Source organism: Polistes canadensis, unplaced genomic scaffold (assembly GCF_001313835.1).
Source record: "Polistes canadensis isolate GaletaPanama2010 unplaced genomic scaffold, ASM131383v1 scaffold_11, whole genome shotgun sequence".
NCBI lineage: Eukaryota > Metazoa > Arthropoda > Insecta > Hymenoptera > Vespidae > Polistes > Polistes canadensis.
Genome location: NW_014569558.1, coordinates 361,517 through 372,468, shown reverse-complemented (window position 1 = coordinate 372,468; position 10,952 = coordinate 361,517). Strand labels below are relative to the sequence as shown.

General features: G+C 29.2%; 3 protein-coding genes across 3 annotated transcripts; 1 reads left to right on the top strand and 2 right to left on the bottom strand.

Moving 5' to 3' along the window:
• Positions 1–1,768: 1,768 nt before the first annotated feature.
• Positions 1,769–7,071, top strand: LOC106793128 (gametogenetin-binding protein 2-like). Its single transcript, XM_014759784.1, has 11 exons — positions 1,769–2,115; positions 2,791–2,981; positions 3,609–3,752; positions 4,100–4,312; positions 4,386–4,589; positions 4,682–4,850; positions 4,930–5,094; positions 5,176–5,265; positions 5,342–5,626; positions 5,717–6,130; positions 6,219–7,071. The coding sequence occupies exons 1-11, from the start codon at positions 2,026–2,028 to the stop codon at positions 6,393–6,395; spliced, it is 2,142 nt and encodes a 713-aa protein (XP_014615270.1). The 5' UTR covers positions 1,769–2,025; the 3' UTR covers positions 6,396–7,071.
• Positions 6,700–9,163, bottom strand: LOC106793129 (3-oxoacyl-[acyl-carrier-protein] synthase, mitochondrial). Its single transcript, XM_014759786.1, has 4 exons — positions 9,009–9,163; positions 8,706–8,923; positions 8,243–8,623; positions 6,700–8,165 (listed from the first exon to the last, which is right to left on the bottom strand). Exons 2-4 carry the CDS (start codon positions 8,908–8,910, stop codon positions 7,423–7,425), a joined length of 1,329 nt encoding a protein of 442 aa, XP_014615272.1. The 5' UTR covers positions 8,911–8,923; positions 9,009–9,163; the 3' UTR covers positions 6,700–7,422.
• Positions 9,164–9,572: 409 nt separating this feature from the next.
• On the bottom strand, positions 9,573–10,763 carry LOC106793099 (protein deglycase DJ-1zDJ-1). Its single transcript, XM_014759740.1, has 4 exons — positions 10,504–10,763; positions 10,198–10,356; positions 9,944–10,133; positions 9,573–9,838 (listed from the first exon to the last, which is right to left on the bottom strand). Exons 1-4 carry the CDS (start codon positions 10,696–10,698, stop codon positions 9,717–9,719), a joined length of 666 nt encoding a protein of 221 aa, XP_014615226.1. The 5' UTR covers positions 10,699–10,763; the 3' UTR covers positions 9,573–9,716.
• Positions 10,764–10,952: the final 189 nt, after the last annotated feature.

Below are 10,952 nucleotides of genomic sequence, written 5' to 3'. Positions count from 1 at the left end.
GATATTTTATTAAAAGTTAATTGACAATTTGAAATTGTCGCCTTACTGGTACTAATTACTATCGCCTTCTGGTAGTCCCCGTAGTAACTAAAATGAAACTGCGTAGATAAAAAAGGGGACTTGTGAACTTTTATATACTTCTGTGTAACGACGTTTACACGTCGAAATCTAACAGAAAACTGATTGGAAAACAATAAGAGTCAGCGAAGAATTTTTTTACAATTCAGCGCAGTAACGTTAAAACATTCATCTCTAAAAACATAAAATAAAAATATATTAAAATGATTTTCTATTCAAACAATGATAAGTATTAGCAGAGTACATTAGAGTGTTTGATATACCTTAAATAATTGTTAATTAATCGAAGAAAATATAATTAATAGTTTAAAATCAGCGAATATAAGTTCGACGTACCTTCCTCTTTGAAATCCACGATTAGACTGGCTCATTGTCCTCTATGAAAGTTCTTTTATTCAATGTTGTTTATAATACTTTCCGTAAAAGAAAATTCTATTTATTTCCAGTATTATATATGTTATACAAATGCAACCTTCGGAAAGTCTTATAAAAAACATTGAATAAAAGAACTTTTATAGAGAACAACAAAGCTAGTTTAACGGTGAATTTCGAGAATGACGGTACATCAATACTTATACTTTAAAAGCTCGCCTGGAAAAGAAAGTTTCAATGTTCACTCGCTGAAATATGAAATAATACTGTTTCGATATATTTTGATAATCGGAGGAATAAACGAACGTTCGATCTAGATGTATTATGAATTATTTAATGTTTAAATAAATGTACTATCGTTTAAATATTACTTAATTATATTTCACATGTATATCTTGAATGATTTAAATAAATGTTAAATAATCGAAAATATAAATTATTTAAACTTATTATTATCTATATAGAGAAGAAAATTTCGATGTTCAATTGTCGGTGTTCAATTGTCTTGATAACAATAAAAATTAATCGAACGTCTGTTTTTATTGATAATGTCTCCTGGAGAGCTTTTATTTTTCGAATGAGGCTTGCTCACTAAAACCGGTTAAGAACTATGCCTGATACATCAACGGCTGATACACTGTTTTAGACACTTTTATGCCGGGGTAATAAACAACCTTAAACTTGAATCTATTTTCAAACGTACTAATCTGATAGCATTCAATTTAATCGCGGGAAAATCAAATTCGCTCACAATACGATGTTACATTTCTAAAATAATTCTATTATAATAATGTGATAGTAAAATATATGTATCATTGAAAATATCTTAGATTATTGTGTACTATAAAATGCTATTCCCACAATTTTCTAAATGAAGCATCAATATTTTTTATGTTTTTCGTTAAAGCAACATTTCGTAAATAATTGTCAATTACGCTCAATTGACAGGGACCGATATCGTTTAAATGAACAGTTCATTGTGAGTCCCCGAGGACCAATGCCATATTAAAAGAGAGGTAGATAAACATTCGTTGATTCCATGTAGATGGAATATCTCACATTGATTACATAACTTACGCCATTGTAAAATCATTAAAATGAAGAAAAACTAATAGGAACTGAAAATTTAAATAAGTTTTTCTATTATTCGGGTCTGCAATTTACGTAATTAGATAATATCTGGAAAAAAGGGAAAGAATGTAATATTAAAGTTTATCGTGAAAAAAGAGTAAAACAAATTTAATAAATTAAGAAATTGGTTTATATATAAGAATTGTACTATAGATAAAAAGAAGTAAATATCAGAAATGTAATGGGAATTACGTTGATGGGCGCGATATGATCGGAGGAGCTCTAGAATGACGCGTTTAGAGAAGCAAACGGGACAATGCACGCAGGACGGAAGTGACAGACTACTTGCAAATGGCAGACGTATGACGTCTTCTACTTGTTTTCGTATTCAACGTGTCGTAAGATTATCATAGTTTTAAAGTCTTATACGATCATACATAAACGAAAAGTATTAGTTTCGATAATTAAAAACCATTAAGAATAAAAGAATAAAGTCTGAAAATAATGGCCAAATTAATAAATGTTTGGCGGGATGACGACCGGGTCGATCTGACGCGAAGACAAATGTTACTAATCGTTGATGAAAATCTTACGGTGAGGATAATTTATTTCAACATTACTTTTTTTAAAGCTTCTATTATAAAATTCTGGAAAATTAAATCCTTAAAAAACTTGCATAAGAAGATAGACGTTTCTATGTGTGTGACTTAACCTAACATTGACAGAGGAGTACATGCTCAGTGTACTAATAATTATATTTTACTTTTAACATACAAATTCTATTACTTTTTACATTGCAATCATTTAACAAAGATTTTACGGTAATTACAGAATTTCTGTCAATATAGATTTTACACTAAACATTATTACACAGTTATCTTAAATTTACTTTCATCTACAAGTTTTACGTTTTGAAAAATAATACATATATGTAACAAATGAGAAGCAGTCTACTTGGTAACTAGATGGAAATTAAATAATAACATGAATTTTATTTTTAAAAAAGTAACTTTGACGTTTGCTGGTACACAAATTATAAAAAAAATATTCTATTAAAATTTGCCTGTAGCATAATTATTTGACACATTAATTTAAATGTTGTATATTTTAAACATCTACAATATTAATAATTTGTCTAGCAATTACATGAAATAAGTGTGCTGATAATTATGACAATAGACTAAGACTAAAACAATCATAAAAATATAAAATTATTTATAATTTGATAAATAAATTTCTATTAAAATTTAAAACTATTTATTTAAATAGATGATCATGGATGTAAATGGCCTAGGAGCAATCTGTGTTAGTCCACTCGTTCGTGGAAAGCAACTAGATGAATTTACTAGAAAGTTGGATATGCTTACAAAAGAAGAAATTAAAGAATCTTTTGTAATAACCTTTAAAGATATACTATCTATTTTGGGACACGCTGTACCATGTGTTGGTTGTAGAAGAAGGTAATATATAGAATGATCCTTAATTTATGGTACAAACTATAATCTTTTCGCTACGGTAGTCCGCTCTGCTGGAGTGACGCCACTGAATGGGGCACCACGCCGTGAAGTGTGCATGTTACAGACTATTTGGGAAACATAAGAATTGCACAAGAATTAAAACAAATTATTTATTGACTTATTTTTTTGTTTTTACAATTATTTATTTACAATGATTTCTTAACAATTTCTCCAAAATGATACCATTGAGTATATATGGTACATAATCAGAAACATCAATGCCATCCATGATTGGCATACATTTTCCGAGCAATTACAAAAGCAACCAAAATTCTTGCGTCAAACTTCTCAACCAACTCGACTGAAATGCAATTATGCGAGTGTCTAAACATTTAGGCTCATACATTGCTATATATAAAATATTTGTAGTGTACTTATCATCCTTTAAACTTTGTGCCGTAAATTAAGAATCAATCATCCTGTATACAGGGTGTCCGACATAACTCTAGTCACGATTTTTCAAGTACTTGCGATAACCTGACAAAAAAATAGTTCGAAAAAACTTTTTTTTTAATGTTTTTTAAGGCTATATTATGCAATATTTACATCTAAAATATTATTTCTGTTTAGTGTTGAAAGATTATTTTCTGAGCTAAGTAAATCCGGACATCCTGCACTAGATCCATTGATTATTACTCCAGATGGTTTAGTATCAATAAATGATGATATGTTGCAGTCTCCTCAGTTATTATGTACCATGTTACAAGGACATAGGTAATATAATCATTTTGTTTTTAAAAATATAATATTGTCTAATTACTTTTATATATGTAATGGATCATTAAATTCGTTTTCTTAGGCTCTACAAGAATATCGCAAAAAAATGTAGGGTGCCATTTAAAAAGATATCAATAACTTGGAAGTTTCGTTGAAAAATGACCTTGAAAAAAATTTATTTTTTTATTTTATTTTATTTTTTACCATTAGATTTTCCCTGCAAAGTGCAACTTTTTCAATTAAAGTTTTTTTATAAAATTGAAAATAAAGGAGATATTTAAGTGATCCCATTTAGCTGAGATACCCTATATATACATAAAAAATACTTTTCCAAAATATTTCAGTGCAAGATTAAATAATTTAGTAGAGAAACAACCAAGAAATAAAAAATCACGAAGATGTGTGTTGCATTCTTTGGAAATACAACGTATGAAACCTCTGCCAAGCGCATGGAGAGAAGTTTGGGATTGTATGGAATTAGAATGTAGACAAGAACTTGCTTTAATTGAAGCTGATACTCTTGAGGCCACGTTAGAATCCTATTTACGTAAGCATAGGTACGTATATACGTGGATACGTATTCACATATATATTCGTTAAAAACGATCTTGATATTAATTAATATTTTAGATTTTGTGCTGAATGTCGAACAAAGGTTCTTCTGGCATCATCTCTTTTAACAACAGAACATGAACATACGAAAGAAACAGGTTACGTAGCTGCTTTATATTCCGGAATTAAACGATGTATACCTGATCGTCATGTTCATTTACCAACTAGTACAGAATATATCAGTACACTTATAGGTCGTGCTCAACCAGAACTTATGGGAAGGTATAGTTCTATTGTTTTAGAAATATCTTTTTTCAATATAAGATAAGAAATTATATTTTTTAATGTCGAATAATGATTTATTTATATCTTAGAGAAAGACACGCGAAAACGTTAGAAATTGCCCAAGAAGAAGTACTCACTTGTCTGGGAATATGTGTGGCGGACCGTTTGCATAAGGTCCACCGACGATTAAGAGAAGAAGAAACAGTTTATAAGGTGTTAGTAGCAGTTGCGATTGATGCATTATCTAGAAATTTTCAGGTAAATGTTGTAAATGTTTTCCTTTTATTATTATCGATTTATTTTATTATTTGTTAATTGACACTTCTTGTTCTCTTAGATGGCAGTAGAACTTAAACAAGGAATTTCACAATTAGAACTTTTATATGAAGAACTAACAAGAGAAGAAATGGTCAAACAACAACGACGAGAAAAAATGAGATTAAAACGAAAGAAGAAGAAAGAACGTCGTTATGAAGCGGAGGAGAAGGAAAATTCATGTCATGTATGATATTATATAATTATTATCATTTTTACTTCTTTTTGTATTATCAGATATATTATTTTATTCTGTATTAATGTTTAGTGTTCAAATGAAAAAAGAAGTGAAAGTAATGAAACATGTGTTTTTTGTATGGAATTAAAACCAACAACACAAAATATTGATCGACATAAGGTATAAGTAACGTATATTTAATTATATATATACGTACAAAATACCTTTCGTATTCTTATAGAAATTTTTTGTCCAGTTGCAAGTTTTAGATCCTAAAAATAAAGGTGCACCAACATGCAAATGTCCTGATTGTTTAAAAAAAGCAAAGACAACTATTATAGTAAAATCTCAAAACCAAATACAATTACCGTCATATTCTGCGAAAAAAGCTTCAAGCCCGCAAAAAGGTAGTTTAAAAAAAATAGCTTCTGAATCAAAGGCGAAAGGTCAAAGCATGAGTCAAAATCAAATAGAAGAAATTAATTCAGAAGCAAAACAATTTTCTGAAGAAGAATTATTTGAAAATTGTAATTCTTGTAAGGTAATGTAAACTTTCATGGAGCTTATTAATTTGTTTTTAATTATAACGAACGCAATTATATACAATTTATTTATTAATCATAAAATATAGGACTTTTCTGATAAAATTGAAGGTGAACATTGGCATAATCTCCTTGATTGTAAAGATCCTGTGACCAAAAAAATAGTTGGTGATTTAATAGGTGAGCCAAACAGAAGATATACTTGGGTAGAGGTAGAGATAGAGATGAAAAAGCGCTTTGATTTACTTATGGCTGATAGAAAAAGCCGTTCATCAAGTGAACCATCATCTCAAGATTGTGGTTATTCATCTGAACACAATATTAGTAGTCCATCTTTTCCTAGTACACCAGAAGGCTCTGAAGTAGCTTGCAGCGATAGTTGTTGTAATCATGAAGGTGATTGTCACGATATACGAACGTCCGATAAACCTGTTCATTCCAATTCTAGTATTTCTTTGCTAAAAGAACGAGGTGGAGGTCCAACACTTACACAAATGCTGGAGGTTAGTGGGGAAAAAAATAAAGAAAAAAATTATTGTACGCAATTACGATACTCGTAAGTGATGGTTCATAAACATTATTTGTATACAGGATTGTTACTTGTCAGATGACGAGGAAAAAGAAAGTTATATTCCTGCAGAGGAAGTTTTGGAATTTAAATCTCGAATGTGTCAAGTCCTTGAGAAACGTAAGGAACTTCGAGAAACACTTATAAAACGTTTTGCAATTCTCTGCGGCCATGATAAGCCTTTTATCATTCCTGATTAGAAATTCCTACTAGGTACAGTTACTTAATAGGATATGATTTTCCTCTTCTTTTTTTTATATTAATTTACTGCCAGTAGAAACGTGAATATTATAGATGTATTTTGAATAATTGTTATCATTGGAAAATCATTTTCCAATGTGAATAAAATATCATTTGATCATACATAATAGAAATATATAAAATAATTTATCAAAAAAATCATTGATATATTTGTTGAATTTAGTTATTTTATACACAACTAAATTCAACTACAATAAAAGGTATGTGTTTGCCAAACCTGTGCATTGAATTCACAGTTATCTGTAAAGTTAGATAATGTTTTATTATCATACAGAGTTATCTGTATACAACTACAGTTCAGAATTAAATCGAACGTAATCCAACATACTTGTATAACTGGAATCAATGCAGGCTTTTTATACCAGCATATCTTGGTCATAATGTGACAAATTTAAATCTGATACACAAAAAAAGTATGTTACAATATTGGGCATACATCTAATTAATTACAATATAATATAATTAGAGAATATTTTATTTTCTTGAATTGTTAAAACTTCAAAAACATTGTTTATGTTGCGACGTGATCACGATTATTCGTAATCCCGCTATTACGATAGTATCATTGATTGAAGATTATTGAAAACTTAATATAAAATAAATGTTGCATTCTAATATATATTTTATTATTCCAGTTTATATCTCTTTTTGTGTAATTTTAATGTGATAAGTTCTCAATATAAAAAAAATTTATCCTAAATCATGTAATTTGTACACATTGTATATTTTTGCATAAAATTATTTAAAATATTTAAGTTATTGTAATAGTTGATGACTGAGATTAGATTCATTATCAATTTTTTGTTTGTTTGTTTGTTTAACTTGTTTATAACAAATGTATGAAGATACTTACAATGATTTTATTATTATTTGCGTATAAAATGACGTCTGTTTATCTGTACTGAACGTATATAGCATATTATGTTTTCTTAATGTGATGGAATGCTTAATGTGTTTGATCTTTTTTTAAACAATATATTCTGCAAAACAAAGACATGCGTTTATTCCACCGAAACCGAAAGCATTCTTTAAAGCTATTCGTCTGCTAGTAGCGGACCAATTTTTTTTTTCGTTAGGTACTAAATGTAAGCTTGTTTTTGTATCTAAATTATGTAAATTTATAGTAGGTGGTATCACAGCATCCTTTATAGCCATGATAGTAAAGACAGCTTCTAAGTTTCCTGCTGCACCTAATAAATGCCCATGCGCTCCTTTTGTACTAGATATATACACGTTTTTACTATGTTCTCCCATAAGAGATTCTACAGCTTTTAATTCAATAGTATCACCTAATGGAGTTGAAGTAGCATGTGCATTTATGTATGTGATTTCTGAGATTTCTATGCCGGCATCTTTTACTGCTCTATCCATTGCTAATAAAGCACCAGTACCATCTTCACTAGGAGCTGTTATATGCGCTGCATCTCCTGAAAGCCCATATCCTAGAATTTCTGCATATATAGGAGCTTGTCTACTAAGAGCATGATTTAATTCTTCTAGTACTAATATAGCAGATCCTTCTCCCATTACAAAACCATCTCTGTCTCTGTCAAATGGTCTTGATGCTTCATAAGGAAAATCATTTCTAGAAGTACTGAGTGCACGAAGACGGCAAAATGCTGCAACAGCTAACGGACTGATACATGCTTCGGCTCCACCACAAACCATAACGTTAGTTTCACCTCCACGTATAAAACGAAATGCATCACCTAAACGATAGGATCATTTTAATTTTAACATATACTTTATGTTTGGTTAATTTAATAATGTTAATGTTTTACTCTACCAATAGCATGTGCTCCAGTTGCACAGGCAGTTGATACACAATGATTGGGTCCTCGAAATCCATATTTAATACTAATATGACCTGCTGCCATGTTTGGTAAAATTCGTGGTACAAAATAAGGACTGACTTTACTATATCCTTTTTTTAAAGCTTCATATGTTGAACATACATCTACTAAGTCAATCATTCCAATACCAACAGCTACTCCTGTATCTCTTTTATCATTTTCTTCTTCCGGTTTCCATCTTGCATCAGAAAGAGCTTCTTCTGAAGATATCAGTGCATAAGCTGTAGCAGGACACATTGTTCTTAATTCACTTTTAGAAAAATATGATTCTATATTTAGTTCATGTGACTGATCCCCTTTAGGTATCAAAGCAGCTAAAATGAATATAAACTTTAATTTTTAGTTATACATAAATATTATTTGTTGATTACGCTTAACTGTATAGAAATTTCTTACCCACTTTACAAGGTAATTTCTCATAATCTAAATCAGATAATTTAGTTATTCCACATTTAGATTCAAGAAGATTCTTCCAAGCATGTTGTACACCAACACCGAGAGGACATATAAGTCCTAACCCAGTAACAACAACTCGTCGTTTAGATCTGACAGCAGTTGTCAACGATCGTCCTTTTTTAAGAAAGTTGATACGAGAAACCATTTTATTTTAAAAACTAGAAAATTCGAACGAATATTGTTTAATAGGTTATGTTCTGTATTATATCAATATTTGTTTTTATACAGTAAACTGCAACTTACATAGTTTTTCAATGATATATACTGAATAAATAATACAATTATTTCTTTACCGGCTTAATCGTAAATAAAAATATCTATAAATTTCGATCATTTTGTTTTTATATATTATTTTACTGCACTTCATGCATGTACTTCAACGATACGCGGAAAAGATATGAATCAAAACATATATATATGTATCTATATATATACATACAGCAAATAATTAAAATAAAAAAATGATGGATATTTTACATAAAGTAATATAATTATTTAATTATTAACACCGTTTTTACATACAGATTCTTGAATATATATTTTATAAATATATGTATATAGAATATATAAATATATATTTTATAAATATATATGTATATAGATTATATAAATATATTTTAAAAATACATTAAATTACAGAGTCGTACATATTAAATAAGATCTTATATTTAGTGATCATTAACAAATCAGAAATCAGAACTAATTTTGGAATTGCGCTTTAAATGATTCATCATCTAAATAAAATAAATAAATTTATCTAAACGCAAGCTATCTTTACTCTATGAAGATATAAATTATAAAAGGGAATGCAGCCCATATATTAGATTTATTTAATGATAATAATATGACAAAGCTTAAATGTATTATAATGCTTATAATATACTTGTAAACATAGCAACAATATTTTATAAAAATTGTTACCTATCATTAATGTAATTATAATTTATATTTTTAACCTTCATACAACATTCCTTTTGCAACAGTAGTAGCTGTTTCTTTGCTTACTAATTTTTCAACAAGAGTCAAACCAAATGCGAATGCCGTTCCAGGACCTCTGCTTGTAATTAGATTACCTTAAAGAGTGCAAAATTTGTCGTATTTATTTTGAAAAGAATAATAAACTAATAATAAAAATGATTTTATGTTTTAGGTAGATTTATACTGAAAATAATTCCTACCATCCACAACTACAAGATCTTCTGAGTATTCATAATCATCGGTCATCTGATCTTTCATTGCTGGGTATGAAGTAACGCGTTTTCCTTTAGCAATACCATGTGCTTTTAAAGCAGTTGGTGCTGCACAGATAGCAGCAATAAGTCTATTTTCTTTTTCTTGTTCTTGCAATAGCTTGCCAACATCAGCTGACTAATTTCCATGAAAGTAATTTATTAATCTTTAAGAAATATAATTAAGTAAAAAAAACATTTACCTCTGCAAATGCTTTCGAGCCATTGAGTCCTCCAGGTAGTATGATAACGTCATACTTCTTGTCACTGACATTAGTAAACTTAGTGTCAGCGCAAACTTTTACATCACGACTACACTTAACGCATTCATTGTCATCTAAGCTTGCTATGGTAACAGAAACCTAAAATAAAATGGTACAATGTATATTCAAAAGGTATTTCATTCTAAAACCGTGCACAATGTATAACATATGCATAATCGATTTACTCTTTATGCTGATTGCGCAATTATCATTTTGAAGGTTATATCATATAATAATTCTACATACTCCGCCACGACGTAAGACGTCCGCTGTTATTACAGCTTCCATTTCCTCGGATCCATTAGCTATTAATAAAAGTGCTGTTTTCTTAGCCATTTTATTTGAATATTTCACCGTATATTGAAAATTATATGCGGAGCTTCTCCAAACAGGTTTCAAGATCTTTACGAACAGAGAACACAGTTGAAAAGCAGTCCTCATCGATATATAGACTACCAACTAACATAGTATAGTCAATAGAAGTTAGTCTATAGACTGTAATGACCATGTACTAACATTACGTATATATTTACGAATAATATTTTTTGTTTAATTTTATATTAATTTATAATGTATATTCAAGAATGTTAAAAAATATGTTTTTTAAAAAACTTGGAAAAAGAAGAACCGTTTCCTCAGTCAAGTGAATAATTAAAGGGAGTATATTAAGAAGTGCGGAACGTGTGGAATTGGAT

Coding starts and splice junctions, on each gene's coding strand:
- LOC106793129 (XM_014759786.1), bottom strand. CDS start 8,910: ATGGTTTCTCGTATCAACTTTCTTAAAAAAGGACGATCGTTGACAACT. Junction 8,624..8,705: donor GAAATTACCTTGTAAAGTGG/GTAAGAAATTTC, acceptor TATTCATTTTAG/CTGCTTTGATACCTAAAGGG. Junction 8,166..8,242: donor AACTGGAGCACATGCTATTG/GTAGAGTAAAAC, acceptor CCTATCGTTTAG/GTGATGCATTTCGTTTTATA.
- LOC106793099 (XM_014759740.1), bottom strand. CDS start 10,698: ATGAGGACTGCTTTTCAACTGTGTTCTCTGTTCGTAAAGATCTTGAAA. Junction 10,134..10,197: donor GCTCGAAAGCATTTGCAGAG/GTAAATGTTTTT, acceptor CATGGAAATTAG/TCAGCTGATGTTGGCAAGCT. Junction 9,839..9,943: donor AGATCTTGTAGTTGTGGATG/GTAGGAATTATT, acceptor GCACTCTTTAAG/GTAATCTAATTACAAGCAGA.
- LOC106793128 (XM_014759784.1), top strand. CDS start 2,026: ATGGCCAAATTAATAAATGTTTGGCGGGATGACGACCGGGTCGATCTG. Junction 2,982..3,608: donor TGTGTTGGTTGTAGAAGAAG/GTAATATATAGA, acceptor ATTTCTGTTTAG/TGTTGAAAGATTATTTTCTG. Junction 5,095..5,175: donor AGAAGGAAAATTCATGTCAT/GTATGATATTAT, acceptor ATTAATGTTTAG/TGTTCAAATGAAAAAAGAAG.